The sequence below is a fragment of the Artibeus jamaicensis genome, unplaced genomic scaffold (assembly GCF_021234435.1).
Source record: "Artibeus jamaicensis isolate MK-2021 breed Jamaican fruit bat unplaced genomic scaffold, CSHL_Jam_final contig_755, whole genome shotgun sequence".
In the NCBI taxonomy this organism is placed as follows: Eukaryota; Metazoa; Chordata; class Mammalia; order Chiroptera; family Phyllostomidae; genus Artibeus; species Artibeus jamaicensis.
In genome coordinates, this window is record NW_026521950.1 from 1,638,423 (window position 1) to 1,665,779 (window position 27,357).

Genomic DNA, 27,357 nt, shown 5'->3' on the forward strand with positions numbered 1-27,357 from the left:
GCTGTCCTCGGTCACAGACCGATGGTCCCACAGAGGTGGAGAGAGGAGGTGACAGCTCCTGAGAGTGGTTTGTGCCCTGCCCATGTTGTGGGGAGACGGGTGACACGTGCCAGTGATGGCTGTCCTCCTCAGGGGGCTCCTTCCTTCCAGGCGGAGGGCAGCCCGGCCCAGGGCAGCGTGCCTCCTCCTGGGTGGGGGCTGGCCCCTCCCCACTGGGCCGTGTGGGTGTGGGCGGTGGGGGGCTGGTCCCCGTGCCTCCTGAGGGGGTGCCCTCTGGCCCGGCTGCGTCCTTCAGAGAAAGTTTACTTTGAAGATGTCAGAGGGACAGGGACGTTACAAAGACGGTGGACAGAAATCCCGTATCCCCCGTTTCAGCCCCGTGACGCTCATGAGTAGGTGACAGGCGCAGGGGTCAGAGCTGGAAGCCAGCGCTGTCCCCTTACGAATCACTGGTCTCTGGACTTGACTTTATGGTGTGACCAGCTTTCGTATCACTGACCCTCTCCCATCCCAGGGTCCCACTCATTACACCATGTGGCAGTTGATACCATGTGTCCTTGGTCCCGAGGTCTGGTAGGATCCCTCTGTCCTCGCTGGCAGTACTGGCCATGAGAGGGTGGTGGGGTGGTGGCCGGGTGCTCTGTGGACGCCGCTCCACCTGGGCGTGGCTGCTGCCTTCTCTCCTGACAGCCAAGGCTACGGGCCGTGGGCAGCACCCGGCAGCACCCTGCCCAGGGCTCTGTGTCAGGGGCACGGACATTCCCAGCACTTTGTGGTGACATTTACCTCAGTCACTGGGCAGAGCGTGTTGCAGGGGTCCCCAGCATGACGTTGGTGCCATGTCACCTGTGCTCTGCTCTCTCAAACAGTGTCACTGCGTGCAGCTGGGCTGCCACTCCCAAGGACATCATTTCTGAACAGGGCCCCACCCACTAAGATTTCCTTGTCTTTCAGGGGGTGTCCTCGGGGGCCTGATGGGGGCCTGGATGTCCAAGGAGAAGAGGAGACCTGCATCTCAGGTCCTCAAGGAGCTGTCTGGTGCCCAGCAGATGAAGCTATTCAATAAAGTCAAGGCCATCATCTGCAACCTGGACTCCATGAACAACAAGCAGCTCACAGAGTGGGTCCTGAGCAGTGAGTCGCTTCAGCAGCAGCTGCTACACATGCTGAAGGATTTCTTTGAAAAGGAGCTTAAGATCCCAAGTGCAGTGCAGAAGTAATCCCTCGGGGCTGGGGTCCCCAGGAGTGGTGGGGGCTGGGGTCCCTACAGCGGCAAGTGTCGCCTGAAACCCTCGGTGCTCAACCTGCCTCACCTCACGGCACACACCAGCGCATCACTGAAATTCAGGGCACCCCGCAAAACGAATTGTACTTTTTGTTGATGTGATGAGCAAAATACGTATAGTTTTGATTCATTCACACCAGATGTCTACTGTAGTGTTGGCTGTTGTCATTTTTTTATTTGACCATCTGTAGGGTGTCACACTGATTGTCACCGGGGGGGTCACATCAGCCTCGAGGTGGCCTTCAAAGGGACGAATGTGACTTTAGGACTGTGTACATGTAATTACTGCCTAACTAGGAGCACGGAGCTCGGCGCTGCCGCCGGGCAGAAACGAGGTGGAGGCGGGTAAGACCAGGCGGTTTGGCCCGCGGGCCTTGTGTTTGCTGCCTGTGCTCTGAGGGAAGAGAAGTCAGTGCACCTGACTAATGACAGGTCAGGTGTCACATGCTGCTAATTCTCATGGTGCAGTCAGTGACATCGCCTCCCCGAAGCCCGGAGCCTGTATGGTTGGATGTTACCGATGTGGGTGTCCTGTGGCGTGGCCGCGTGGGGGAGGTTGTCTGAGCCCACTCTCCAGCCCTGGGGTCTGCAGGGAGGTGGCGGTGGGCAGCCGCTCATCCGTGAAGGTGACCTCTGACCTGGGCACGTGTAGCAGCACTGGGTGCCCCCCAGGCCCAGGGTCTCAGGACCTGGCAGCCGGCCCCACTGGAAGCATGGGGACCCCTGAGTGAGCCCCTGCCCCAGTCCCTTCCGAGGGGCTCCTGGGAGGGAAACGCTGAGGGCACCAGCTCCTCCCCCAGCCGCCCGGGCCTGCTGCCCCATCCGGTTCTGCTTTCTCAGTTCACTGGTGCAGCACGAGGTGCCGTTGCTCTTTCTGAAGGCATGGGGTCACACGCCACCTCTGAGAAGTGCACACCCCAACGTCTCCCACTCACTGGGCCCCTGCGCTTAGAACCATGCCCGCAGTGTCCTCAAATGTGCCAGCAAGCGGTTGGTGCCCTCTCTAAAAAAAACATATTATTTACTTATTTATAGAGAGGGGGAAGGGACGGAGAAAGAGGGAGAGAAACACAGACTCGTTCCCTTGTATAAGTGCCTCGCCTGGGGACCAAACCTGCTTCCCAGGCTTCTGCCGTGATTGGGAACCTAACCATGGACCATTCGCTTTGAAGATGGAGCCACACTCAGTGACCTCGCCACCCCCTGGCCAGGCCTTTGACACATGGTCTTTGGGGTCAGTCCCTCAAAGTGAAATTGCTGTGTACAAAGTGGCAGTAGTTTTTAAAATATGTTTTATTGATTAGGCTATTAGAGTTGTCTCATTTTTCCCTCCCCTTTAGTCCCCTCTGCCCTGCTCCCCACCTCCCACCAGCTCTCCCCGTAGTTCATGTCCATGGGTCGTACGTAGAAGTTCTTTGGCTTCTCCATTTTCTGTACTACCCTTACCCTCCCCCTGTCTATTCCGAACCTACCAATTATGTTTCCTGCTCCCTGTCCTGTCCCCCCCCCCCCCCCCCCCCCGCTGATAAGCCTCTCTGTGACCTCCATTTCTGTGGTTCTGTTCCTGTTGTAGTTATTGGCTTGGTTTATTTTTGTATTTGTTTTAGGTTCAGGTTCAGTTATTGATGGTTGTGAGTTTGTTGTCATTTTACTGTTCATAGTTTTTGATCTTCTTCTATTTCTTAGACAAGTCCCTTTAACAGTTCATATAATAAGGGCTTAGTGATGATGAGCTCCTTTAACTTGACCTCATCTGAGAAGCACTTTATCTGCCCTTCCATTCTAACTGATAACTTTTCTGGATAGAGTCGTCTTGGATGCAGGTTCTTGCCTTTTGTGACTTGGAATAATTCTTTCCAGCCCCTTCTTTCCTGCAAGGTTTCTTTTGAGAAATCACTGACAGTCTTATGGGAACTCCTTTGTAGGTAACTATCTCTTTTTCTCTTGCTGCTTTTAAGATTACCTTTGTCTTTAATCTTGGATAATGTAATTATGATGTACCTTGGTATGTGCTTCCTTGGGTCCAACTTCTTTGGGACTCTCTGAGCTTCCTGGACTTCCTGGAAGTCTATTTCCTTTACCAGATTGGGGAAGTTCTCCATTATGCTTTCAAGTAAGTTTTCAATTTGTTGCTCTTCCTCTTCTTCTCCTCCTCTGGCACCCCTACGATTTGGATGTTGGAATGTTTAAAGTTGTCCTGCAGGTTCCTAAGACTCTCATTTTAAAAAAATTCTTGTTTCTTCATTCCGTCATGGTCGAATGTTTATTTGTTCCTTCTGCTTCAAATCATTGAGTTGAATCCCAGTCTCCTCCTCTTCACTCTTGGTTCTTTGTATATTTTCATTTCACTTTGCATAGCCTTCACTTCTTCCTCTATGTCGCAACCATACTCAATCATTTCTGTGAGCATCTGATTACCAGTGTTTTGAACTATGCATCTGATAGGTTGGCTATGTCTTCATTGCTTAGTTGTATTTTTTCTGGAGCTTTGATCTGTTCTTTTATTTGGGCCATACTGTTTTTGTCCCGGAATGCCCGTTACATAGTAAGGGGTGGAGCCTTAGATATTTGCCAGGACGGGGCAATCCCTGTTCCTGAGTTAATGCACTGTATGTGGGGGAGGGGTCTGAGAGGGAACGGTGCCATTTGCTCGGGTCTCAGCTGGCTTTCAACCACTTCCCTGCTATCTGCTAGCAAACTGGGCCCTTCTGGCACTGATTCCCAGGTGGGTGGGTTTGTGTATGTTATAAAACCCTGTGGGTCTCTCCAATGAGCCTTCCTGTGAGGCTGGGAGTTTCTCCTGCCGCCGCAGCTCTCACGGAACCTTAGTCAGAGGTTTGCGGCTTCATTTCCCCGTTGGAACCCTGGGTTGTGTGGTCTGTCTAGCTCCCCACTTGTTCCTCCTGGTTTATCTATACACGAACGTGGGACCACCCGCTCCCGAAGCCACCCCTTAGTGCAGTTGGTGAGCCACCGCCTTGCCACGCATCCTCTCCGCCCTTCCTAAGGGTCTGGATGAGGGTTTCTTCTTTAACTCCTTGTTTGTTGGACTTCCACACAGTTTGATTTACTGGCAGTTCTGGTTATTTCTTGTTTTTAAATTTGTTGTGGTCGCTTCTTTTGGTTGTGCGAGGATGCGAACTGTACCTACCTGCGCACCCGTCTTGGCCGGAACTGGTGAAGTTGCTGTATTTTGAGGCTGTAGTTGTATTGAGTCTGGGCTCCTTCCCCAGGTGCATGGCTGCCCCTTTGTCTCCCTGCAATAAGGCCTCTCAGCGTATGGCACCCAGAAGCCGGCCATGGTCCTGCGGTGGCTCCGGTGCCCGGGAGGGAGGGCGCTGCTGGGGATGAGGGTTCGGCTTCAGTTCAACCCTCTGTGGGAGCTTGGACACCGCTCCTGGGTCCCGGCCACTCTCTGGACACGGGGTTCAGCCTGGAGACACTGGGATGCGTGGAATGTGGAACCGGGGGGAGGGGCGTCTGTGGGCTGCCACTGACCTGGGTCAGCACGGGCGGCTCTGGGTGTTGGCGGGGGTGACACCACAGCCCACAGCTCCGTGTGGCCTCCTCGAACAGCGACACCCAGCACTTCCCAGGGCACCAGTCTCTGCACCTGCTGGGCAGGGGCAGGCGGGCCAGGCGGGTGTGGGATTCCATATGAAGCTTCAGGAGTGGTGGGCAGGGCCAGGGTCCCCCCCCTCCCCGCCGGTCACCTGCCCAGGTAAGCTCCGCCCACCTCCACGGGCCAGGCTGCTGGTGAATCCTGCTTCTTTCTCACACGCAGACACTCTCCGAGGTCCTACACCACACAGGTCACTTGCAGAGTCCACAGAAAGGCATTAGATTTCCTCCCAAACGCCCGTCTGCCCGGCCCTTTATCCACTTGGGTCTGAAGTCCAGACACCAGGCCCGCCTGAGGCAGACCCGGCCTGTCCTGTCGTCCGAAATGGGTTCGCAGACGCTTGATGTCCTGCCACTGCCATGTGTTCTGTTTCCAACCACAAAGGTGGGGAAATCACGCTGCCTGGTCTCTAACGATCCTGCAAGGCCTTAATAATGAGACAGCCTCGTGCTGGAAGGAAAACAGGCGGACGGACAGACGGAACATGCTGGGGGACCCAGAAATCAACTCACACCTTTATTTCTTTCTATATTGGAAAAAAATAAGAGCTCAATAACATCCCCCAAATGTTTGGGCAAATTGAAGGTTGCTGTGGAAACTCCTGGGTGTCCCTGGAAAGCCCCCGAAGACTTCTGCAGACTCGAGATGGCTCCAGGCCAGCCCCTGTGTGTGTTGGGGGGTCCATGTGCCCCTCTAAACTACAGCGGATGCCCCCTCACCTGCGGGTCCACACCCAGAGATGGAAAGAGCCCTTTCCAGGGCTCAGCGAGGAGGCCTAACAGGCCCTGAGCCGAACAGGTGCAGGCGGCTCCTCCTGCCCTCAGTCCCCAAACAGGGGGAAGGAGTGGGGTTTGGTTCCTGCAGCCCTCACATTGGATTTGGATGGTCAGAGACACACAGCAGGGATCTGGGTGTCTGCTGGGTCCCGTGGCCCACAGTCCTCCAGCCCCTGGCAGCCTCCAGGCCCCCAACATGAGCTTTGTCTTGGAAGCTACAAGGAAGCCTGCCCTTGACCTTCACACCACACCCCCGAAATCAGAGGCCCAGGTGAACGCTGGGGAACAGCTGGATGCTGGCCTGTCCTGTCTCCAAACACTAGCTCAGTCCTTCACTTCCCAAGGCCCTGCACTGTCTCTGCGGGGCTAGGGGAGTGGGCCCTGGGCCTGGGGGTCCACGGGACCAAAGGGACACAGGGACTCCTTCTGAACTGGGGGGAGGGCAGGGGTGGCCTTGGGCAACCAGACTGTTCCAAAAGCTGCCTGCGGACCAGTCGGAGGGTTGCGGGCCCTGCCCCGGCTCCTCCCAAGAAGTGGATGGCCAGGGGCCCCAGAGAGGTGGCTCCATTATTGTGACATTGGTGTGTGGACGGTCGGGACCTGTGGGAGTGCAGAAATGTGCCCTACCCCTGGGGAAGGGGCGGGGCCGGCCCCTGCAGTCCCCAGCCATCAGACTCACACCCCATTCGGCAAACAGACACACCCACACCAGGCGCCCCCTTGCAGTTTCTGACCCGCAGTGTCCACTCAGACTTGCCCAGTGCCCTGTGCCACGCCCTCTCGGAGTCTGGCTGTCCCACTGAGCTCAGGACCCCCTGGGCTGGCTGTGAAAGGCAGAGGGTCCCTGGCCCGCCCACAACAGCCCAGTCTGCAGGACCTTCAGTGCTGCCTGTGCCCTGTGGGCAATGGCTGGTCCCAAGGATGGCAGGAGGGAGAGAGGGGGACAGGCAGGCTCTGAGCCCGGATCCCCCAGCTCTCCCAGCCGCACAGGGCGTTGGGGAACCTGAGTGCAGATGGGGAAGGTGTGCAGAGCAGGTCTGAGAACTCACAGCTCCTTCCCGGGGCTTGGGGTCCTGGTACCTGAGACACCGGTGTGGACACTCCTTCTTCAAAAGACCCCATCTGACCAAAAGACGCTGGGCAGCACAGTCATCCCCCAAAGCCTCCCTCCACTCCCTCAGTGCCTGTCTGCAGGGGTCAGCCCTGCATGAAGGGGGCGGGGTAGCTGCAAGGGGAGGGGCCCCAACCCTGGCTCCAGCTGAAGGTGGAAGAGGATCCTCTGTGTCATTACTTCCCAGCGTGGCCAGGTGGGGGCGCTCCAACCGCAGGACCCAGGGCAGATCTGGCCCTGCCAGGTTAGCCCTGGCCCCTCCTACCACTTCCAGGCAGCCGGCTCCTGATTTCCCGGCAGCCAAGGAGCAGCAAGTAGTTTCCTGCCCCAGAGGGTCATTCTGATCACTGTCCCAGTCCAGTCCTGCTCCTGCTGCCCAGCCTCAGTTACGCTGGTGCCTGGGGCTGTCCAGTTCCTTGTGTTCTCTGGCTGTTCCATCCTCTGCCTCACCCAGTCCCGTGAGTACAAGTGGGTTGCCTTTCCACTGGTGGGTTTGGAGGCCATGGCTGGGGGTCAGTGGCAGGATGCTGACCCAGAGCCGCCATGTCTGAGGGTCTGGGGGGTCCCTCCTCTCTGGGTGCTTGGCACGGCTCCCCTCACCCCTCCAGAATCCAGGCTGCAGGGGGCCATCCACCCCACAGTCTGGGATCTCACAGCTGCCCGTGGGCCCAAGGCAGGCTGGGCAGGTGTGAGGCCTGTGTGGAGGTGGCCGAGTCCCCTGTTCCCCCCTCTGGCTTGTCCTGAGCCCCGCTGCCCTGTCTGGGAGAGGCCAGGAGGACATCTCCCAAGAGGCGCTGTTTGAGACGCTCTGCACTCGGCCAGGCTTTGCCTCGTTTGCCCTGGACAAGAGCACGTCCCTCTCTGTCCCAGGTCACAGTCATTCGAAAGCACAGAAGAGTTTCCATCTGCTCCACTGCTTCTGTTTGCCTCTGAGCTAATTGCAGCCCTGCTGTCTCGGTGACAGAGAACTTGTCATGTGACTGGGTGCTGCCCCTCATGCACACAGGGAGCTACAGTACTCTCCCCCAAATGAGGACTGGTTCCCAAAACTCTGGGGAGAGTTGCCTTTGGGTGGAAATGCTCTAACACTCTCCAAACTCTCCCCAAAAGGCTTCCTCCCTGGGCACCAAGATGCCTGTCTCGGTGGACAAGGTCATGAAGCTGCTATGCTCCATTTCTGAGAACAAGAAAATGAGAGTGTCCTTCACTCACTCACTCAGGGGTGGCCTCATCACCATTGTTTGCGCTGGGATTGGTACCCTCTTTGCTGGCCCACCGGGACTAGCTGTTGGTAAGTGCCAGTGCCTCCCAGGGGCAGCCGGGCTGGCAGCTATGGGACAAAGGTCTCAGGTGCACACACTCCTCAGAGCAGGCTGCGTCCTGCATAAGGAGGGGTGGCATTGAGGTGGCCTCTGTGACATGATCTTTGTTACAAACCACGTCCTGGGAAACTCCTGCCTCTGTGTCTGGGTCTGTGACTGGCAGGTGTCTGGAAATGGCCCCCGTGTCCTGCAGACTCGAAGGACGCCCTGCCCAGGGATGTGTCCTGCACACTGAGACCTCAGGTTGCCCCTGGGGGGCCCCTCACCCATCATCACTATTACAGGTCCTCTCAGGAGGGGCAGCCACTGGGGCCCCTGCCATCTGTCAGTTCACGCGAGCTGGTCAGAGAGGGTGTCCCCGCTCCCAGTCAAACAGTCCAGGGCAGGAGGAGCTGCCAACCACCGCCCACAGCGTCACCTGCCCTCCTTTCACTGCCTGCTCCCAGGTGGGACCAGGATCTGCCAGTGGGTGAAGTTTGGCTGATGTCCCCAGTCCCTGGAGGGATGGTGCCCTTGCTTCTGCTGAACTAGGAACAGGGAGGTTTCCCAGGGGCCCAGCTGTGGGCTGTGATCTGCACCGTGTGGGGCAGCCAGCTGGGACCACTCGTGACTGTGCCCAGTCCTCATGAAGGGAATGATGTCCCAGCGAGCCCAAGGCCATTGTTTGTGAACTGGGCCGGACTCCCTTAACCTTCCTTGTCTTTTAGGGGGCGCCGTCGGGGGGCTCTTGGGGACCTGGATGTCGAGTGGGCAGTTCCAGCCTGTCCCCCAGATCCTGATGGAGCTGCCGCCCACTGAGCAGCAGAAGCTGTACAATGAGTTCATGGCCATTGTCAGGGACCTGGACTGGACGGACGTGGTACAGCTGATCGCACTGGTCACGGGCAGCGAGCCGCTGAAGGAGCGGCTGCTGGCCATGCTGGTCGACTACCTCACCAGGGAGCTGGGGGCCAAGGTGTGGTTCGGCGATTAGTCCCTCAGGGGCAGCAGCCAGAGGGAGGACACCCTAGAAGCCCCACGGGGACAAAACTTTCCTAAATGGCAAAGTAAAGGGGCACGAGCCACAGTACTGAAGGGAGTGGAGAAGGATGGAGGTGCGGGAGGGAGGCAGGAGGGAGGACTCAATAAAAACATCCCCCAAATGTTTGGGCAAATTGAAGGTCGCTGCTGAAACTCCTGGGTGTCCCTGGAAAGCCCCGAAGACTTCTGCAGACTCGAGATGGCTCCAGGCCAGCCCCTGTGTGTGTGTTGGGGGCTCCATGTGCCCCTCTAAACTACAGCGGATGCCCCCTCACCTGCGGGTCCACACCCAGAGATGGAAAGAGCCCTTTCCAGGGCTCAGCGAGGAGGCCTAACAGGCCCTGAGCCGAACAGGTGCAGGCGGCTCCTCCTGCCCTCAGTCCCCAAACAGGGGGAAGGAGTGGGGTTTGGTTCCTGCAGCCCTCACATTGGATTTGGATGGTCAGAGACACACAGCAGGGATCTGGGTGTCTGCTGGGTCCCGTGGCCCACAGTCCTCCAGCCCCTGGCAGCCTCCAGGCCTCCAACATGAGCTTCGTCCTGGAAGCTACGAGGAAGCCTGCCCTTGACCTTCACACAGCAACGCCCGAAGCCAGAGGCCCAGGTGAACGCTGGGGAACAGCTGCTATTGGACGCTGGCCTGTCCTGTCTCCAAACGCTCTCTCAGCCCTTCACATCCCAGGGCCCGGCACTCTCTCTGCTGGGCTACGGGAATGGGCCCTGGGCCTGAGGGTCCAGGGGGCCAAAGGGACACAGGGACTCCTTCTGAACTGGGGGGGAGGGCAGGGGTTGCCTTGAGTGACCGTACTGATCCGAACGCTTCAGCGAGGCCGGTCGGAGGAGCGCGCGCCCTGCCGGGATCCCCCCGCGAGCCCGGTGCCCCGGGTGCGGAGCGCGGTGCCGGTGCCCCAAGGACTCGGTCCCGCTGGGTCCCGCTGTGTGGCAACCGGAAAGTCCCTGCGCCGTGCCGGAAGATGGGAGGGCGGAGCTGGGGCTCTGGGCGCGGCCCGGACGGGGTCACCCTCCGGCGGCCAGGCGGGTGGCCCCAGTGACCCGCACACCACCGGGTACAGCGCGGCGTGGGAGGTCTGCGACAGGTGGGAGCCGGCGAGGCCGGGGCGGAAGGGGCGCGCGTCCCCGGCCGCGGAGACTGACCTGCACTTGCAGACGGACGGGGGGGGTGGTGGTGGTGGTGGTGGTATGGAGGGGTTCATTCATTTCCCGGAGGCACGCGTGGAGCGCGGGGCGCGCCCGCAGGAAGCGGAAGCGAGGTGGGGTGGGACGCCGCGGTCGCTGGACCGGCCCTGCCCCCAGCGCCCTGCGCTCTCCAGGTGCCTTTGCTGTCACCTCCCGCACCAGCCTGGGGTGCTGGGTGCCTGTGTCCCCGCGTCCTTCACTGACCTCTGTGCGTGTGCGGGGGAGGGGCGGTGTGGGCTCCCCCAGCAGACCCTCCGCAGTAGGCTGTGCGTCCCTCCGGCTGTAACAGGCCTGTGCGTGGGGGGAGGGTGACATGGGAGTAAGGCGGGTCCTAGTGGGGCCACGTGTGAGTCAGCACACCTCCCCCCCCAGGGGGAGGAGCCACAGGTGCTGCCGTAGAGAGGGTCAGGAAGGGCTGTCAACCACTTAGGAGGGGAGATGAGTTTTTTTTTGGGGGGGGGGTGGCAGTAAGCTTGCTTATCCTTTGAAAAGGCCCTTTGAGAGGTGGGAGGTGACCTGTCTGGAGGGCCGGATGCTTGGAGCCTGGTAGGGCCTGGGGCAGAGGAGGCAGGTCGAGGGGGGGAGGGCCCCCCCCAGGCCTTCAAACGTTTCCCTGATTCTGAAGTCCCAGCGACTGGGAGCCTCCAAAGTGAGGGCCTTTTGCAGTGAGAGCAGCAAGCGTTGCTCTGAATCAGCCAGAAGCCCCCGGCAGGAGGCTGGGATCAGGTGGAAGACTCAGTGTCCTGGTTAGAGACAGAGGTGAGGGGTGTTTGGGAGGCAGGCAGGGAACAGCGCCACCTACAGAAGGAAGGTCTGTCTCTGCGTGCGGATAGGCTGTCGGGGTGACGCTGATTCTAAACGCTCTGACACTCTCTCGAAACTCCCCCTGCAAGGCTTCCTCCCAGGCCACCGAGATGCCCATTGCGATGAGAGACGTCATGAGGCTGCTCTGCTCCATTTCAGAAGAGAGGAAAATGAAAGCAGCCGTCAAACACTCAGGGAGGGGCGCCGTGGTCACCGGTGCCGTGGCCTTCGTCGGTGGCTTGCTGGGTGGCCCCCCAGGACTAGCTGTTGGTAAGAGCAAGTGCCTCACAGGGGCAGCCGGCTGGTCCCCCCCACGCTCATGACTAGGTGACAGGCACAGCGGTCCGAGCTGGAAGCCGGCGCTGTCCCCTTACGAGTCACTCGTCTCTGGACTTGGCTTTGTGGTGTGACCAGCTTTCGCATCACTGACCCTCTCCCGTCCTGGGGTCCCGCTCACGCTGCCACGAGGCATTTGACTCCACGAGGCATTTGACACCACGCCTCTGGGCCACGCTGAAAGCAGAGTTGCCTTGGGCCTCACATTAGATCCATGGCAACACGTAATCACACACACACAAAAACCCATCGTGCTTAAGGAAATGTATGATTTTGTGTTGGGCCACATTCAAAGCTGTCCTGGGCTGCATGGGGCCTGCGGTCCTCGGGTGGGACACTCCCGGTACAGCATCACCTGCCCTTGTTTTACTTCCACTGGGAACCAGTTTGTGGCACTGGGTGAAGTTTGGCCGATTTTCCCCTGGTCCCTGGAGGGAGGGAGGGACTCCACCCTGGGGGGGGGTGATGTTCCTTCCTCTGGACGAGGAATGGGGAGATTTCCCCGGGGGCCCAGCCACGGGCTGGGAGCAGCACTGTGGGGGACAGCCGGCTGGGACCGCTCTCGTGAATGTGCCTGCTCGTCGTGACAGGGACGCCCTCTCGGCGAGCCCAAGGCCATCGTTCGTGAACTGGGCCGGACTCACTTAACCTTCCTTGTCTTTTAGGGGGCGCCGTCGGGGGGCTCTTAGGGGCCTGGATGACGAGTGGGCAGTTCCAGCCTGTCCCCCAGATCCTAATGGAGCTGCCGCCCACTGAGCAGCAGAAGCTGCTCAGTGAGTTCATGGCCATCGTCAGGGACCTGGACGGGACGGACGCGGTACAGCTGATCGCACTGGTCATGGGCAGCGAGGCGCTGAAGGAGCGGCTGCTGGCCATGCTGGTGGGCTACGTCACCAAGGAGCTGGGGGCCGAGGTGCGGTACGGCGATTAGCCCCTCAGGACATGGGGTGTTGCAGGGGGTTCTTGGGGGCTGGGGTGCCCGGCCCCACCCCACCCTGTGTTACCTTCAGCTGCTGCGAGCCTCCTGCAGGGGGCACTCGGCTGTGCAGGATCCTGGTTGGACATTAGGGATGAGGAAGTCCTGTGGCGTCACCGAATGGGGGCTGTTTTGTGAGCCCACCCTCCTGCCCTGGGGTCTGGAGGGAGGTGGCAGTGGGCAGCCACTCATCTGTGAAGGTGACCTCTGACCCAGGCACGTGTAGCAGCACTGCGTGCCCCCCAGGCCCCGGGTCTCGGGACCTGGCAGCCGGCCCCCACTGGAAGCATGGGGACCCCCTGAGTGAGCCCCTCCCCCAGTCCCTTCCTAGGGGCTCCTGGGAGGGAAACGCCAAGGGCACCAGCCCCTCTCCCAGCCGCCCGGGCCTGCTGCCCCATCCGGTTCTGCTTTCTCAGTTCACTGGTGCAGCACGAGGTGCCGTTGCTCTTTCTTTCTGAAGATGTCGGGTCACACACCACCTCTGAGAAGTGTACACCCGAACGTTCCCACTCACTGGGCCCCTGTGCTTAGAACCACGACAGTACTGTCCTCAAGTGCGACACACTTTCTACACAGTCCCTCTCCCCATGACTCCTGTTCAGCGTCCCTAACACAGGAGTCGTCCCCTCCCGCAGGTGGGCAGGCAGTCGGTGGCTCCTGATCCCCGCCGACCCCTGCCTTTCCCAGCGGCGGCTTCCCCGCGGGTGGGAGAGAGGGGTCGGATCCTGGCATCTCCACGTGTTGCATGGAGGACACTGGACCCCTGTGGAGCTTCAGGACGGGGTGGAGCCCGCATCTCAGAGAGAAGCTGCCCCGCAGCCGCCTCGCCCCGCACGGCTGCGGTCCCTGGACTGAGGGCTGCCTCCATCATTTCTGTGCCGTTTTGGGGCTGGGCAGGGGGTCCCTAGAGAACTCCCCTGACTCACAGGAGGTGACCGGGAGTTACTCACGTGCTGAGTCACACTGTGCAGGTCCCAGGGCTCGTGGGGTCCCAGCTCAGAGGTCCCACAGCCGTGACCACTGAAGCCCTTCCATGACCACCCTGCCCGCCCCCCCCCTCCAGGAAGGCAGCCCAGGGAGGCAGTGACCCCACACCTGACCGATCTGGGCTGGACGTAGCTGGCCTTGCTGAGTGCGTCCCCCTTGACTAGCTGGGTCTGGTGGCTCGCAGTGGGCTGTGGCCCCAGGAGCCACCGAGACCTGGGCCCCTGCTCCCTCGGGGGCTGAAGGTGCTTCCCTGGCTCTTCCCTCAGCTGTTAGTGTTTGTGTTTCAGTATTTCCATGTAAAAGTATCTTTTTTCTTTAAAAAATTATATTTATTGATTAGGCTATTACAGTTGTCCTGAATTTCCCCCCTCAGCCCCCCTCCGCCCAGCACCCCCACTCCCTGGGGCAGTCCCCCCACATTGTTCACGTCCATCATGCATGTTTCGGCCTCTCCATTTCCTACGCGGTACTTCACATCCCCACGGCCATCCCGTAACCACCTACTTGTGCTTCTTGGTCCCCACCCCCCCTCCCATCTCTATTTGTAACTTCTGGCGGTTCCATTATGATGTGCCTTGACGTGGGACTCTTTGCATCAGTCTTGTTGGGGACTTTCTGTGCTTCCTGGACTTGCATGTCTATTTCTTTCACCAAATTACAGCAGTTTTCTTTCATTATTTTTTCAAATTTCCAGTTTTGTTGCTCTTCCTCTTCTCTTTCTGGCACCCCTGCGAGGCGGACGTTGGACCCCCTGCCGTTGTCCCAGAGGCTGCTGACACTGTCCTCATTCTCATGGGTCCCTCTTCCTTCTTGTTTTTCAGATTGCTGTGTTTTTTCCTTCCTTATGTTTCAAATCATGGATTTCTCGGCTCCATCCACTCTGCTGTTGTTTCCTTGTAAATTGTCCTTTATCTTAACTAGTGTATCCTTGGTTTCTGACTGCGTCTTTTTTATGCTGCTTAGGTCCTCACTGAGTTCCTTGAGCACCTTCATAACCAGCGTTTTGAACTCTGCATCTGTTAGGTCTTTTATCTGCATTTCATTTAGCTGTTTTTCTGGAGTTTTGATCTGTCCTTTCATTTGAGCCATGTTTCTTTGTCTCCTCGTTTTGGCAGCCTCCCTGTGTTTGTTTCTATGTATTAGGTAGAGCTGCTTTGACTCCGTGTCTTGGTAGTGTGGCCTAATGTAGTAGGTGCCCTGTAGGGTCCAGGGGCACAGCCTCCCCTTCGTGTGGGCTGAGCACACCCTCCTCTTGTAGTTGAGCCTTCGTTGCTATCGGCAGGTCGATGGGAGGGACTTACCCAGGCCCGTCAGCTGCAAGGACTGGCTGTGACCACTGACCACCAACCTCCGCCCTCCATGGAGGATCAGCTGTGCAGGGGCAGGGTGGTGGTGCTCTGACGTGGTCTGTAGCTGTCCACTGGGTGCACTGGCCCTGGAGTTTCCCAGGTGGTGCAGGCCAAGGTCAGCCCCCACCTGTGCTTTGCTGGGGCCACCCTGCCTGAGCTGTAAAGCAGTCTGAGGAGGCTGCTACTTGTGCTGGGCTTGGGGATTCCCAGGCAAAGCCAAGCTGTGAATCTAGGCTGCTAGTTCCTGGCTTGGGGGGCTCTCTGAGGCCAGCTGTGCCTGTTTGATAGGATTTAGGAAGTTGTGAAGCAGGAGCGAAGACCAGCCATTCCTATGGAAAAGCAGCTTGGGAGGGTCCTTCAGCTGAGTGGGGCGGAGTCTCTGGGGATCTCCGAGGCAGGTCAAACAGTTTTCGCCAGGGTGATGGAGTCTCAGAAATGGTGCCCGCTTGCCAGCTCTGTGGAGGGAGGATTTAGAAAAGGGAGGAAAGCCTCTGTTCTCCTCGATGCCAGACACTCCAGTTCCTCCCTTTGTGCCACTGGTGCCCTTCAAGCAGCTGCCCCAGTGCTGGAGCCCAGAGGGAGTGAGTCTGAGCAGGTGAGTCCGTGTGTGGGTTCTTCAAGAGGAACTGCTTGGGGCTCCAGCAGCTTCTTCCACCAACTCAATCCCTGCTGGTTTTTGCAGCCCAAGGTTGTGGGGACTTATCTTCCTGGCACTGGAGCCCTGGGCTGGGGGGCCTGGTGTGGGGCTGGGACTCCTTGATCCTGAGATGTCCCTCCCGAATTTTTATCCACCACATGTGGGTGAGGGACCAGTCTGCACCCCTCCTGTCAGTCCGGATGGACGTGGTTTCCTTAATTCTGTAGTCAGACTTCCATTCAGCTCAGTTTCTCTCGGTTCTGAACGATGGTGGTTCTATATTTTAGTTGTAACTATGTTGCAGTTGTGCCAGGAGGTGAGCCATGTCTGCCTACGCCACCATCTTGCCTGGAAGTCAAAAAACCTTCATTGATGTGTTTTTGATGAGTCCACACCTGCCCGTTAGAAAATCAGGTACAGAGGTAAAAGGCTCCTCTCCCGCTGACCCTGCCCCGGTTCCTCCCCGGACTTGGGCCTCTTAGCCGTGTCTCCTGCAGACTGCTTTCAACAAGCTTTGGAGAGGGAGTCATTTCCTTTTATTCGTCAGTGTCACCGCTGAAAACTCAGATAAATCCAGCAGAGTGTAATAACAGAAAAACGGCTACAAATTCCACCACTGAGATCACCACAGTTAAACTTGGCATCTTTCATGCACATCTTTAACGCCATGTGTATCGTCTTTGCATTCTTGCTGGTCAGGCCTCTTTGCAGCCTTTCCCAGATTCCCCCTAGTGACGGAACTTAGCGTTCCTGCAGTTGGGAGGGCTGCAACCTTGTTGCCCCGCCTTTGGAGGGCGTTACTATCGGAATGCGCATGCGTAGTTCGATTGGCTTCTGACAGATTGTCTTTAAGGCTCAGTCCCTCAGAGTGAAAGTGAAACTGCTGGGTTAAGAAGTTGCACTATATATTTTTTGAAGATTTTATTTATTTTTAAAGAGGTGACGGAGGGAGAAAGAAGAGAAGGACATCAGTGTGGGGCTGTCTCTCACACGCCCCCTACTGGGGACCTGGCCCACAACCCAGGCATGTGCCCTAACTGGGTATTGAACCTATTGAACCGGGGACCCTTTGGTTTGCAGGCTGGCACTCAGTTCACTGAGCCGCGCCAGCCAGGGCAGAAGTTGCACATTTTTTTAAGGCTGTAGGTTTATTGGGTCGATTCCTTCCGAGAGGGCTGTCCATTGGTCTCTCAGTGACAGGGTTTGGGGCCTCTCTGCGCACCCCCGCTCTCAGAAGTAGGATGAGAGGGCCTTGACCCTTTCTCAATGTGATGAGTTTCGGTTCGGGAGGAGGGAAGCCTTCGTCAGCCTGTTCTTCCTCGGCTTCGTGTGAGCCTCTCTCCCACAGCAGTTCCCGGGACCCAGTTTGCCAGACGCCTTCTTTCTCTCCCGGCTGGACTCCTGGCCCCCACCCCTGACCCAGGCAGGAGAGGAACAGTTGCTGGAATCACGCCAGCACTTGCTAGAACCTCTTTCCCCGAGGCCTGGGCTGTAGCGGCTGGTCCCAGGGAGCGGAGTTCGAGCAGAGGCATTCAGTGACAGTGGCGGGGAGGGGAGGGGGGAGCTGGTGACAGGCACGTGGGGCTCAAACACGCGTGGTCACGCCCTGCTGTCCCCTGGTGCGAAACAACACAAAAACACATGTTGGCCTTTGCCCCTGGTTCCTGGCACAGAGCCCCTCAACCCTTGGAGTTCCCTGGGTGGCAAGAGTGTCCTTTGTCCTAACGAGGCCACACCTTGCATGTACCAGGAGGACTAGGCCACCAGCAGGAGCTCAAAGCTTTCCATGGCACCCGGTCCTCCAGAAACAAAGGGCGGCTGGAGCCTGGGCGGTGGCCAGTCAGGCCGAGGGGAAGTGTTCACCAGGCAGAGACTCGGGCGCCCACCTGCACTGAACCCGCAGGAACAAAGGCAGGCAGGGCCCCTCCGTGGCCCCTTACGGGGGTGGGGTGCCAGCTGGGGTGCCAATTTGTTGGCTGGAAAGAATGTAGTTTGATGGTCCCTGTGACTTTTTTTCTTTAAATCAACCTCCCAAAAGCCTGTCTTCGTGGAGGGGGATGTGTCTGTGTGTCTGTGTACAGGTGTGTGCATGCATGTGTCCACATGTCTTTGCACAGGTGTGTACACGTGTGGTGTGTCTGTGTACAGATGTGTGCATGTGTCTTTGCACATGTGGGGTGTGTGTGTGCATCGTTTCCCCACAGCCCTGTGAGTCCTGGGTTCCACTGTCTACACTCATCTTTGCAGACCCTCTGCCGTGTGCAGGTCCCTCCCAGATGTCACCTTGCATTTGCTTCCTTGCTGACGAGAACGGCCCCGCGCTCCTGGCAGGACCCCAATGCGGACGCTCCAGGGACTGAAATTTCCCCTTGTTTTTGCCCAGAAGTGTCTGGCTCTCCCTCCCAGCTGGCCTTTCTGTGGTCAGCACTGGAACGGCCCAGAACCGCCTGGGCTCCTCGAGGTGCTGGGCGGAGCCAGCAGGGGACAGAGGCCAGCTTGGAAGAGAAGCTTCCGTGAGGTGGCCGGGGCTGCAGGGTGGGGGGCGGGGGTGGAGCAGGACCTAGGCTGACCCTTGCCCCCGGGCCGGAAGGGGTCGGAGGGCTCTCCCGGGCAGCTCCTCCCCTCCCTGGCCCCCAGCTCCCGCCCACTCGCCGCGGTCTCGGTTCCTTCCAGGGCACATGCCCGGTCCCAGGGCACACGTCCCGCTTCCTGGAGCAGCTCTGCTGTCCCGGAACATTTCCCAGAACAGCTGGGGCAGTCCCGTGGGAGCAGCCAAGGACGGCCAAGGCTTGCAGTCCACCACCCGCTGCCTCGGGGTCCGTGGGGGCCCCTGCCTCAGCCCCAGCAGGCCCGACGGGTGCTGTGTGACAGGCCCCCACCAGGGCCGCCCCTGGACACACGGGCCCCTCGGGGCTGCTGCTGCCTGGAAGGGCCCGCCCCCCACCCGTCACCCTCAATGCCTTCACCACAGCACACACCGGGACAAATGCCAGCGCTCTGTGCCCACCTGTCCCCACGAGGCTGTCTGCTCCTGCAGGGCTGGGACCAAGTGTGTCTTGCTCACGGCTGTGTCCCCAGGTCCTGGCACAGCAAGGGCAGCCCCACGGGCCCTTGGTCCTTCCCTGACACCTGGGAGCTCAGGGAAGCAGCAGCCCTGCTGGGGACAAGGGACACAGGTCTCAGGGTCCCCAGTGGGGGATGGGGCAGCGTGCCGGCCCACTGGGCCCTATACTCTGTGGTCCCTGGCGGGCACTTGCAGAGAAGCCTGGGACCAGCTGTGGCACAGGCCCCTCTGCTGCCCTGGGCCAGGCAAGGGGGGTCTGGGGAGTGGGCGGGGCCCAGGAGGCCAGTGGCCGGAACCGGGCGGCCTTTGCCCCAGCACCATCCCTGAGGTGCAGGGAGGGACCGCCGGCCCTGGTGTCTGTGAAGGCGCCCGGCTCTCCTGAGGACGCTGCCCCTCGGCCTGTGACCTGTCCCCCCTGAGCCCTGTGCCCAGGCAGAAGCGGCTTGGACCAGTCTGTGTGGACCAGAGAGGCCCAGGCTGGTAAACAAGCCGGTCATTGCTGGCCGCCTCTGCCCCTGCTCGGAGGGAGGCCTCAGGCAGGCCCGGGGGCTGGCTCTTCACCCCTGCCACCCCTCCTCCTCGGGGCAGCTCCCTGTCAACAGCAGGCTGGAGCCTTGCTGACCCAGGAACCAGACCCGGCCCAAAGTCGCTCCTGCCAGCCGGCAGCGATCCTGCTCTGTCTGCCACAGTGGGCGCTGGCCAAGGCCAGCTGGGCAGAAGGGCAAGGACTGCAGAAGCAAATGCCAGGGATTGTCACAAAGGGCCCGTGACGACGGCATTCCAGGTCTGGCCCTAACACACTGGGGGCTCCCCCACGCCACAGCGCCAACCCCCAGGGCGGCCGGGCGCAGCCAGACACACGGCCCCTCACTTCCTGTACTCGCTGTCCACCTGCTCAGAGAACTCACAGCCAGTCAGCAGGGCCCGGGGTCAGGCCGCACGGTGCCCACGGTGCGTGGGCATGGGGGACAGCTGCTGGCCGTGGTCCCTGCGCAGTGTCAGCCCCGGAGCGAGGAGTGTCTGACGGGCACCTGGACTTTCCGGCCACACCAGTCAGCAGGCCTTCTCTTTATTATGGAGTCTGTCTGCGTGAGGTCTCTGTTACCCGGAATGAAAGTGTCCCCGCTGCTCCCCTGGCCACGGGGCAAGGGGAGGCCTGAGAGAGGGACCCGCCCCCTGGACACATGGAAACAGGTGAGGTGGGGTGAGAGGCCTGGGCAGGCTGGGGTCCCCAGCCCGCAGTGCCCACCGTGTGGCAGGCTCTGGCTGGCTCCGGGTGAGCCCATCTGCACAGCAGACCAGGCGGGTGAGCATCCGAGGCGGGTGGACGAGCCCAGGTCTCCCAGAGGCCTCCCATGAGCCACACCGTCCCCTGGGGGTGTCCTCATCTGGGGTCACGTGCTGTGGTTCAAGGCCTCAGAGAGAAGAGGACCTCACTCAGCCCCTGTCCTCCTTCTGGTCCCTCAAGGTGCCTGGGTCGTGCTGACTCAAGGGGCTGCCGCTCACAGGGCTGGGACGAGGCCTTTGTCCCCAAGAAGCCTCTGAGATCGGGCCTGCTGAACAGACAGTTCCCGAAGTGCAAGTGGAAAGATGCCCATGTCCAGAAAAGAGCCACTGGGGGGGTCCCCAGAGGGTGAGAGTCAGTCCTGCCGCACCCACCACCGGCGGGGTCAGGTCCTGGGCGGCGGAGTGCTGGGGAGCGTGGGGACTGTGCCTTCTACGGAGCCCCAGAGGCAGCAGAGTCTGCGTGATGGGGGAGCGAGCAGGGAGCTGCCCCTTGGCCTGAGGCCGGGGTCAGCTGTGGAAGGAGGACCAGGAGACGCCGGAGTCGTAGAACCTCACACGGCTGGGCCAGTCGCCGTCCCCGCTGCCCTCCCTGTCCTCGTCCAAGTCCTCGTCATCTCCACTGGACGCTCCACAGCCGGCCCTGGCCGGGGACCCCGCGCTCTGGCCCTCCTCCTCCTCCTCTCTGCGCTTCTGGGCGGCCAGCTCGCGGTAGCAGAGGCTGCAGACGCGCAGGGGCTTGGGCGACAGGCGCGGCAGCAGGAAGCGTGCGCGGGAGCACTCGGCGCAGACCACGAAGCCGCACTGGCGGCAGTGGTGGCGCCGCGTGAGCGCCGAGAAGCGCGTCTGCGTGCAGCGCATGCAGATGTCGGTGGCCTTGTCCGGGATCCAGGGCGCCGCGTGCTCCGTGCTGGGCGCGCGGCCGGTGGCGAGCAGCTGCCGCCGCACGCACTCCTCGATGTGGCTGACCCACTCCTGGCGCTCCGTGGCCGAGGCGGCCGACACCACGAAGGACTTCTTGGCCGTCCGGATCATCCAGCGGTTCTTGGCCTGCAGGGTCTCGGGCAGCGGCTCCAGCGTCACCTCCTCCAGCGGGATGATGTGCTGGCTGCGGTACTTGCGCTTGCTGAGCACGATGCTGCCGTAGACCAGGATGTCGCTGAACAGGAAGAAGATGCGCGGCTTGGCCTTCTTGCGGCACTCCTTGGTCAGCACGCCCTCGCCCAGCAGCACGCGGCCCGGCAGCGCCAGCGGCTGCCCCGACGCCCCGAAGCAGCTCTCCACCTCGGCGATGCGCTGGCTATTGATCTCGGTGTTGGCCAGGTGCTCCACCATCTTCTCCGGCGGCTGCAGAGGGGCGCACGCAGGCGTGGGCGTGGTGCGGTGGCCGGACCACTATGCCCGCCCCTGTCACCACGCCCCCATGTTCACCCAGCAGCTGGCCCCCAGACAAGGAGTTACTGGGTGGTGGGGGTGCCCCAGGGAGGGGAAGGCAGCGGTGAAGACATGTGACCGCACAGTGCCACTGTGCGGGGTGGGAACATCCTCTGGGGTGCCTCAGACGATGGGGTGGGACTCACTCCCTCACTGTCCACCCAAGGGAGGAGGATGCGGAGCCCCAACTCTCACCAGGGGCACCCAGAGCACTAACTCCCCAGCACGAGGCTTGCCCCAGTTTGACGTGCTGGGCAGTGGGGCGTCCACACCAAACCATCCCTGCAGCCCTCGCTCAGCTCGTGAACCCGGCGGTCACCGCTGTCACCTGAGGTGCCGCGTGTCGACTACTTCCTCCATGGCACCCACAGCACACCTCTCAGAGGAGCCACTGCAGGCCCAGCAGGGAGAATCCCCTGGACAGAAGGGAAACTTGCCTTTGCTTGTAAGTTGGGGGCCCGGAGCTTGCACCCTGGGAGACAGGGCTGCTCCATCCCTTTGCCCATGAGGGTGTGGCCTGCTCTGTCCTCCCCAACCAAGCACTAGGTGTTGGTGGCCCTGGACCTCATCCGGGCCTGCCCGCTCCATCCACACACACTCCTCCTGACCCGGCTCTGAAGGCAAGCCGACAGTCCTGGCCTCCCCGCTGAGCCGTAGGTGCTGACTTCACCTGCCCGCGGAGACCCTCCTCCGACCCAGCAGGTCTAGTGGTTCTTTTCCATGGATGGAACCACCATCCACCCCGTTGTTCAAGCCCCATGTCTAGAATTCACCCTTGACTCTCCTCTTCCTGGGCCCCCCCGTGCTCCACCTGAGCAAGCACCCTGGTCTCCGTCTCACATGCAGCCTGGGTCTGCCTCCCTGTGGGGCCCACAGCTAGGTGCCACTGCACCCCAGTCGGGGTGCCCTCTGTCCCCCAACCCGGCTCAGAACTCCCGTCCTGCTCAGAAAGGGTCAGACAGCCCCCCTCAGGCAGCTGGCCCCCCCGCAGAGGGCTGGTCAGCAAACGGTGGCCGGAGGGCGGACCTGGCCCACAGCCCACCTCTGTCAATGACGTTTCACTGGGACACAGCCGTGTGCATTTCTGTGCGATGGCCGCAGTGCAGGGCCGAGTGGGGGCCGGGGCAGAGACTGCGCAGCCTCTGACCCAGAGGCACTTCCTGTCCGGCCCTTTACAGAAGGCTGTCCCTTCTCCGGGACGGCACCCTGTCTTGCTTTGCCTGCACAGGTGCCCTTGTCTGCCCACCGTCTGTCTGCCTGTGTGGTCTCGCTCCCCCAGATCTAAACTCCCGGAGAGCAGCAGTTTCACTGCTGTAGCCCCAGCCCCTGGAACAGAGCTGGGCGCACAGTAGGTGCTTTGGAAGTGGTGACCTTCCCAAACCTCCAGAGGGCGCACCACGCACCACTCAGCTCTTACCTGTCAGAGGAAGTGGGTGAGGCCGCAGTGGCCACCGGCCCACGGCACACGGCACACCCGGGCTAAGCCAACCCACACTCGGGGTTTCTGGGTCAGCGCTCTGCCGTCCAGACAGCCAGGAGCCGGTGGTGCGGGGGGGGGGGGGGGGGGAGCATTGCCCAAGGGGGGGGCGCTCAGCCCTGTCACGAGCCCCTGGCCTCTCGCAGACCACAAGGCCTGCACAGAAGCCCCGCCCACACCACCTGATGTAACAACCGCTATTTTTAGGTTGCTGGTGCCGGCTGCCCGCTACCCAGATGGAGCACTGTCCCTGCCTCGGGCAGTCTGGCAGCCTTCCAGCGGCCACCCAGGACCCTGGGCTGAGCGGAGGGTGAGAATTGACAGGGCACCGAATGCCGAGACGAGAAGCAACCACAGAACGGTGCATGGCGTGCCGCATGGGTGCAGATGCCAGCAGTTAGGCAGGGTTGGACCACACACAAGGACGGCGAGGCTGGACGCTCACACCCGTGGGGGCGGCTGGTACCCACGGCAGGAAGTGACACGCGGAGGCAGGGGCGTGGGGAAGTGGGGACCCTCATGCCCTGTTGGTGGAAATTAACTTGGTGCAGCCACTGTGGAAAAATATGCGGAGGTTCCTCAAAAACCAAAAAACAAAAAAAAAACGAAGGAAAAGAAAAATCCAACCACCACACGACCCAGCCATCTTGCTTGCACAGGATGGAAAGCAGGGTCTCCTAGGGGTGTCTGCCCACCTGCCCGCAGCGTTATTCACAAGAGACCACGGGTGCAGGGGCCCCAAGGGTCCACCAGCCGATGGATATGCCCATGCGGTCCACCTGCACAGCGGCCCCAGAGGGAAGGGAACCCAGGCTCAGGCCACGGTGTGGATGGGCCTTGAAGCTACTGTGCTCCGTGAAACAAGCCATCCGAAAAAAGAGAAATACTGCATGGTCCCACCAACATGAGGCCTCTGAAGTGGTCAGATTCCCAAATGCAGAGGGTAGAAGGTGGTGGGTCACCCAGGGCTGGGGCGGGGGGGGGGCCCAGCCCCCAGTGCACGCTGTGGACGTTCGGATTTGTGGGAGGGAAGGAGCTCCGAGTCCTGTCTCACAGCGACGGGAGAGCCGCAGTACTGGGCTTCTAAATGGTTCAGATGATAAAAAAAAACGACGCAGACCAAAGTCAGGAGAAAGTGGCCTGGGGAGGGGACTGCAAGGGACCGGGAAGACGGGGGCAGACAGTGTTTTATTTAGGAAAGGCAGCGGCACATGGGACAGCGCCCTCACAGCTGACTCCAGGAGGGGGGACACGGGCTTCCTGCTCTTTCTGCCTTCTAAATGGAAGATCCTCAGACAGACTGGTCTCTGAGCAGAGAGAGGCCTGGGTCGGTCTGCGCACGGAGGAGGTGAGGCGCACCCCCGAGGAGGAGAGCCTTGTGGGCCGGGGACGACAGCCTTCAACAGTGTCCCATCCCTGTGGGGGGCACCAGACCGCCCCACACTACTCTGTCCCCCCCTCAGTGATTTATACTCTCTCTCCAGGTCTTGGTGGCCCCTGTCCAGCTACTGGCGGCAAAATGTGGCCCAGCAAGGGTGGGGTTACCTGTTGGTGACCCCACGCACTGCCTGGGGGTCCAGAGGCTCTGCACCCCTATGCTCTGTGGGCCCGCGGGGGGTCCAGGCTGGGTGAGCGGCTGGGCAGACAACATCCTCTCAGTGGCTCTCCCGACATCCGCCACCCCCCCCATGACCATGACTTCACACCCTAGTTCACCTGACTTGGAGGTTTTTCTTGGTACACACAGCTCCCCGCCCCGTCCCCCGTCCCCGCAGCAGACAGGGAGCCTTCTTTGCTGTTCTCCCCAGAGAAAGGAACCTCCCTCCCTTTGCTCAGGGGAGGGCAGAGCTGAGATGTCCCCACAACTCTTGGGGCTGGTCCCCGAGTGCTCCTGAGGGTCAGCATCTGGGGGCAGGAAGATGGACAGACCTGCTCATCCAGGGGCCACGGCCCAAGCATCACTGGGCTCTGTGTGTGGCAGCTGAGGGGGCACACGTGACCCACAGCCAGCCTGACCCCCTGCAGGCTTCTCTCGATCCTGTTTGCGGGGACATGGCCGTGTGTGGAGGAGACTGGCTGGCAAAGCCTCTGGTGTTTACTGGTTGGCCCTCGGCAGGGAAAGTGTGCTGACCGCTCGTCTGCAGCATCACACGCTGTGGGGGATGCGTCAGCCCTGGGGATGCGCCTGACACTGTGCTGCCGGGGTGTCCGCTCCTCTCCCCTGCACACACAGGGATTCCAGAGATGTGTCTGGAGCCCCCTCCAGGGAACCTGGGAAGTAGGGGCTGAAGGCTGCCCAGGCCCATCCATCCAACAGTTAAAGCTGGGGATGCTGCCTACCAGTGGTACCCGGCCTGGGTCACGGAGAGAAAGACTCAGGACTAGCTCCCCACGGGGGTGGGCTGATTCATCACCTGCCCCTCCAGCCCCAGCCAGGCCCGCATGGCCTCCAGGCCAGCCTGATTCCACGGTTCAAATAGCTACTGGAGTCCTGTGCTAGGTGCTGCCCTACTGTGAGCCACCCTGAGTCACGGCAGGGACCTAGGGAGAGGTCCGTCAGTAACAGACTTCCTGGCGGGAGCAGTTGATCTGAGAGTGAAGACAGCAGGTCATTTCCGATGGCGAGTGCAAAGCGCCAAGAAGAAGGGTGACGTGCCAGGCGGGCAGGTTGGTGGTTAGGCAAGACCTGGCTGCAAAGTGACCTGGCACCAGCCTGGACGCTGTGCAGGAGCCAGCCAAGCAAAGGCCACGGGGAAGAATGTTCTGGGCCCAGGGAGCAGCTCAGAGGCCACAGGGGAAGGACAGAAAGAGGTTGGGCCAGATGGGCTGGCTGTGGCAGGCCCACAACCAGGGTGAGGATTTGAGTTTTTCTCCAAGTGCCCATGGGCCAGGAGGACACCATCCAAGGGCTCTCTGCTTGCAGAGAGGCTGCCTCTCAGCCGTGTCCAGCCCTGGGCTTCCTGGAAGGCCCTCCCCCGTGAAAAGAGCAGGAATGAGGACAACAGACCACAGACACCGGCAGCTGAGAGCTTGCAGCGCACCAGGAGGGCCCATCACAAGCATTACCTCACTCAGTCCTCACCAAAGCCCCATCGGGGAGGGTGCCTTCCATCCTCAGTCACGCCCAAGGCCCCAGTTGAGTGACCAGGCGGCTGTGAGCTGCTGAAGGCTGCCCTTGACCAAAGGCAGGGTCAGAAATCCTGAAGGCAGGCGCCCTCCGCAAACGCCCGATCTCCGCTGGCCTGTCCTCCCTTTAAGGCAGTCAGGGCCGGCCCCTTGGCTCAGCTGGGCTGCCTCCCTGCCTAGGCAGGCGGCCCTGAGGGCTGACGTGTGTGCGGGGACACAGGCCGAAGCCAGTCATCTTCTGGCCTGCGTAGACCCGAGTGGAAATTACGAACCAGGCACACTTCAGCTCTAAGTGGAAATTATGCAGCACGCATGAGCCCGGCAGTGCCCCCCACCCCCACCCCCACCCCCACCCCCGGCCCCGCCTCTTTCCTGTGCCGTGGCTCCGGCCTGCGCAGATCGGGTTTTTCCAGACGGGGACCTCCATTTCCCACCTGCGACGAGCCGCCGACCCCTCTCCGCTGCGCAGCCAGCTCTTGCAGGGTTTAGGGACAGCGAAAGGGAAGGGTTTTCCAGGGATTCCGGGCTGGGTAGGAACAGCCATTCTGGGCCTGCGTGGGTTACTTGTGCTGCGCCACCGGAGCCCAGCTTCCTCCGACGACTCACGCCCAGCGTCTGCGGCTCAGCTGCTCAGCGGGCCCGCCAGGTGGCTCCCGCCCGAGAGGCCGGCGAGCCTGAGGCCACAGGAGGGCGCTGCCAGCCCTCCTCCCCTCCTCCCTCCCTGGGGCAGCTGTCCCAGCTCACGTCTCCACACCTCATCGATGGGACCAAGGAGTGAGGCCCCGACGGCGGGGGAGGCCAGGCATCCCCAAACACTCCCCCCTCGACCGGCGCGCCGAGATCCATGCAGCCCACGAGCGCCTCCGGACCCTCGTCCGCTGACACGTCGTGCATCCCCGGGACCCTGCCTCCGCCCGGTGCCCGCTCACCTGTCCTCACCCGCGGTCTCCGGAGCCCCTGCAGCCCCCACCCAGCCTGCAGCCCTGCCAACCCGCAGAGAGCGCCCTGCTCCGCCCCTCCGCTGCGAACCAGAGTCCGACCCGCCCTGGCTGCGCGCCTGTCCCGCTAGAGCCCGGTGTCGCGGGGAGTGGGAATGGCCAGCGGAAAGCCCGCCTGCCCCGCGCGTCCCAGCGCTTACCTCCTCGGCCAGGCGCCCCGCGCGCCCGACCCCCGTGCTGCTGCCCAGCTCACCGGCCACTGCCCAGCTCCGCACCGCCCCCGCCGCGTTCCAAACTCTCCCGGACACGCCCCTTTCGCGACTCCGCCAATCCCAGCTCTGGCGCACGGGCGGGGGCGGGGCCTGGACGCCAGCTCCGCCAGCCCGAGTTGCCGAGAAATGCGCGCGGGCGGAGCGGTCCGAGTCTGAGTGGGTGGGCCGTGCACACGCGCGCGGCGGGCCGGTTTCCAGGCAGCCCCCCCCCCCCAGGCCGAACGACCTCGGCCGAGGTTTCCCTCGGCGCCGCGGCCCTCCGCTCCCTGGCCGCTCTCGGACCGTGCCCGGAGATGCTTCCGGACCCAGGCCCGGCTGCTGGGCCCGCGGGCCGGGTAAG

General features: G+C 61.1%; 4 protein-coding genes and 1 long non-coding RNA gene across 13 annotated transcripts in view; 3 read left to right on the forward strand and 2 right to left on the reverse strand.

Annotated features, from left to right (window-relative positions):
* LOC128628427 (protein C19orf12 homolog) overlaps window positions 1-1,419 on the forward strand; it is a 3,461-nt gene extending 2,042 nt beyond the window's left edge. For both annotated transcript variants that reach the window (XM_053672202.1, XM_053672203.1), the window contains exon 3: window positions 955-1,419. In XM_053672202.1, coding sequence (XP_053528177.1) covers window positions 955-1,220 — 266 coding nt within the window. In that variant the 3' untranslated portion in view covers window positions 1,221-1,419. The remainder of the gene's footprint in view (window positions 1-954) is intronic.
* Window positions 1-10,656, reverse strand: part of LOC119049227 (uncharacterized) — a 25,994-nt gene extending 15,338 nt beyond the window's left edge. For all 3 annotated transcript variants that reach the window (XR_008392808.1, XR_008392807.1, XR_005082484.2), the window contains exon 1: window positions 10,538-10,656. This is a non-coding gene — a long non-coding RNA (uncharacterized LOC119049227). The remainder of the gene's footprint in view (window positions 1-10,537) is intronic.
* LOC119049186 (protein C19orf12 homolog) lies at window positions 7,067-9,719 on the forward strand. Its single transcript, XM_037145150.2, has 3 exons — window positions 7,067-7,252; window positions 7,905-8,085; window positions 8,824-9,719. The coding sequence occupies exons 2-3, from the start codon at window positions 7,926-7,928 to the stop codon at window positions 9,087-9,089; spliced, it is 426 nt and encodes a 141-aa protein (XP_037001045.2). The 5' UTR covers window positions 7,067-7,252; window positions 7,905-7,925; the 3' UTR covers window positions 9,090-9,719.
* Window positions 9,764-14,353, forward strand: LOC119049197 (protein C19orf12 homolog). Of its 3 annotated transcripts, none has more exons than XM_037145155.2 (3): window positions 9,764-10,233; window positions 11,227-11,407; window positions 12,139-14,353. In XM_037145155.2, the coding sequence occupies exons 2-3, from the start codon at window positions 11,248-11,250 to the stop codon at window positions 12,402-12,404; spliced, it is 426 nt and encodes a 141-aa protein (XP_037001050.2). In that variant the 5' UTR covers window positions 9,764-10,233; window positions 11,227-11,247; the 3' UTR covers window positions 12,405-14,353. The 3 variants fall into 3 exon arrangements, with proteins under 3 accessions (XP_037001050.2, XP_037001068.2, XP_037001058.2); XM_037145173.2 differs by lacking the exon at window positions 9,764-10,233 and adding an exon at window positions 10,360-10,541; XM_037145163.2 differs by lacking the exon at window positions 9,764-10,233 and adding an exon at window positions 10,652-11,092.
* A 5,167-nt stretch (window positions 14,354-19,520) lies between these two features.
* Window positions 19,521-27,012, reverse strand: PLEKHF1 (pleckstrin homology and FYVE domain containing 1). 4 transcript variants are annotated; one of them, XM_037145102.2, is made up of 2 exons: window positions 26,946-27,012; window positions 19,521-21,117 (listed from the first exon to the last, which is right to left on the reverse strand). In XM_037145102.2, the coding sequence occupies exon 2, from the start codon at window positions 21,103-21,105 to the stop codon at window positions 20,281-20,283; it is 825 nt and encodes a 274-aa protein (XP_037000997.2). In that variant the 5' UTR covers window positions 21,106-21,117; window positions 26,946-27,012; the 3' UTR covers window positions 19,521-20,280. The 4 variants fall into 4 exon arrangements, with proteins under 4 accessions (XP_037000997.2, XP_037001001.2, XP_037001008.2 ...); XM_037145106.2 differs by lacking the exon at window positions 26,946-27,012 and adding an exon at window positions 26,242-26,923; XM_037145113.2 differs by lacking the exon at window positions 26,946-27,012 and adding an exon at window positions 25,748-26,214.
* Between the last annotated feature and the right edge of the window lie 345 nt (window positions 27,013-27,357).

Excerpts from the sequence above, each read along its gene's own strand:
- LOC119049186 (XM_037145150.2), top strand. The coding sequence starts at position 7,926 with ATGCCTGTCTCGGTGGACAAGGTCATGAAGCTGCTATGCTCCATTTCT. Across the intron at positions 8,086-8,823 it reads CCCACCGGGACTAGCTGTTG|GGGGCGCCGTCGGGGGGCTC; the intron begins GTAAGTGCCAGT and ends CTTGTCTTTTAG.
- LOC119049197 (XM_037145155.2), top strand. The coding sequence starts at position 11,248 with ATGCCCATTGCGATGAGAGACGTCATGAGGCTGCTCTGCTCCATTTCA. Across the intron at positions 11,408-12,138 it reads CCCCCCAGGACTAGCTGTTG|GGGGCGCCGTCGGGGGGCTC; the intron begins GTAAGAGCAAGT and ends CTTGTCTTTTAG.
- PLEKHF1 (XM_037145102.2), bottom strand. The coding sequence starts at position 21,105 with ATGGTGGAGCACCTGGCCAACACCGAGATCAATAGCCAGCGCATCGCC.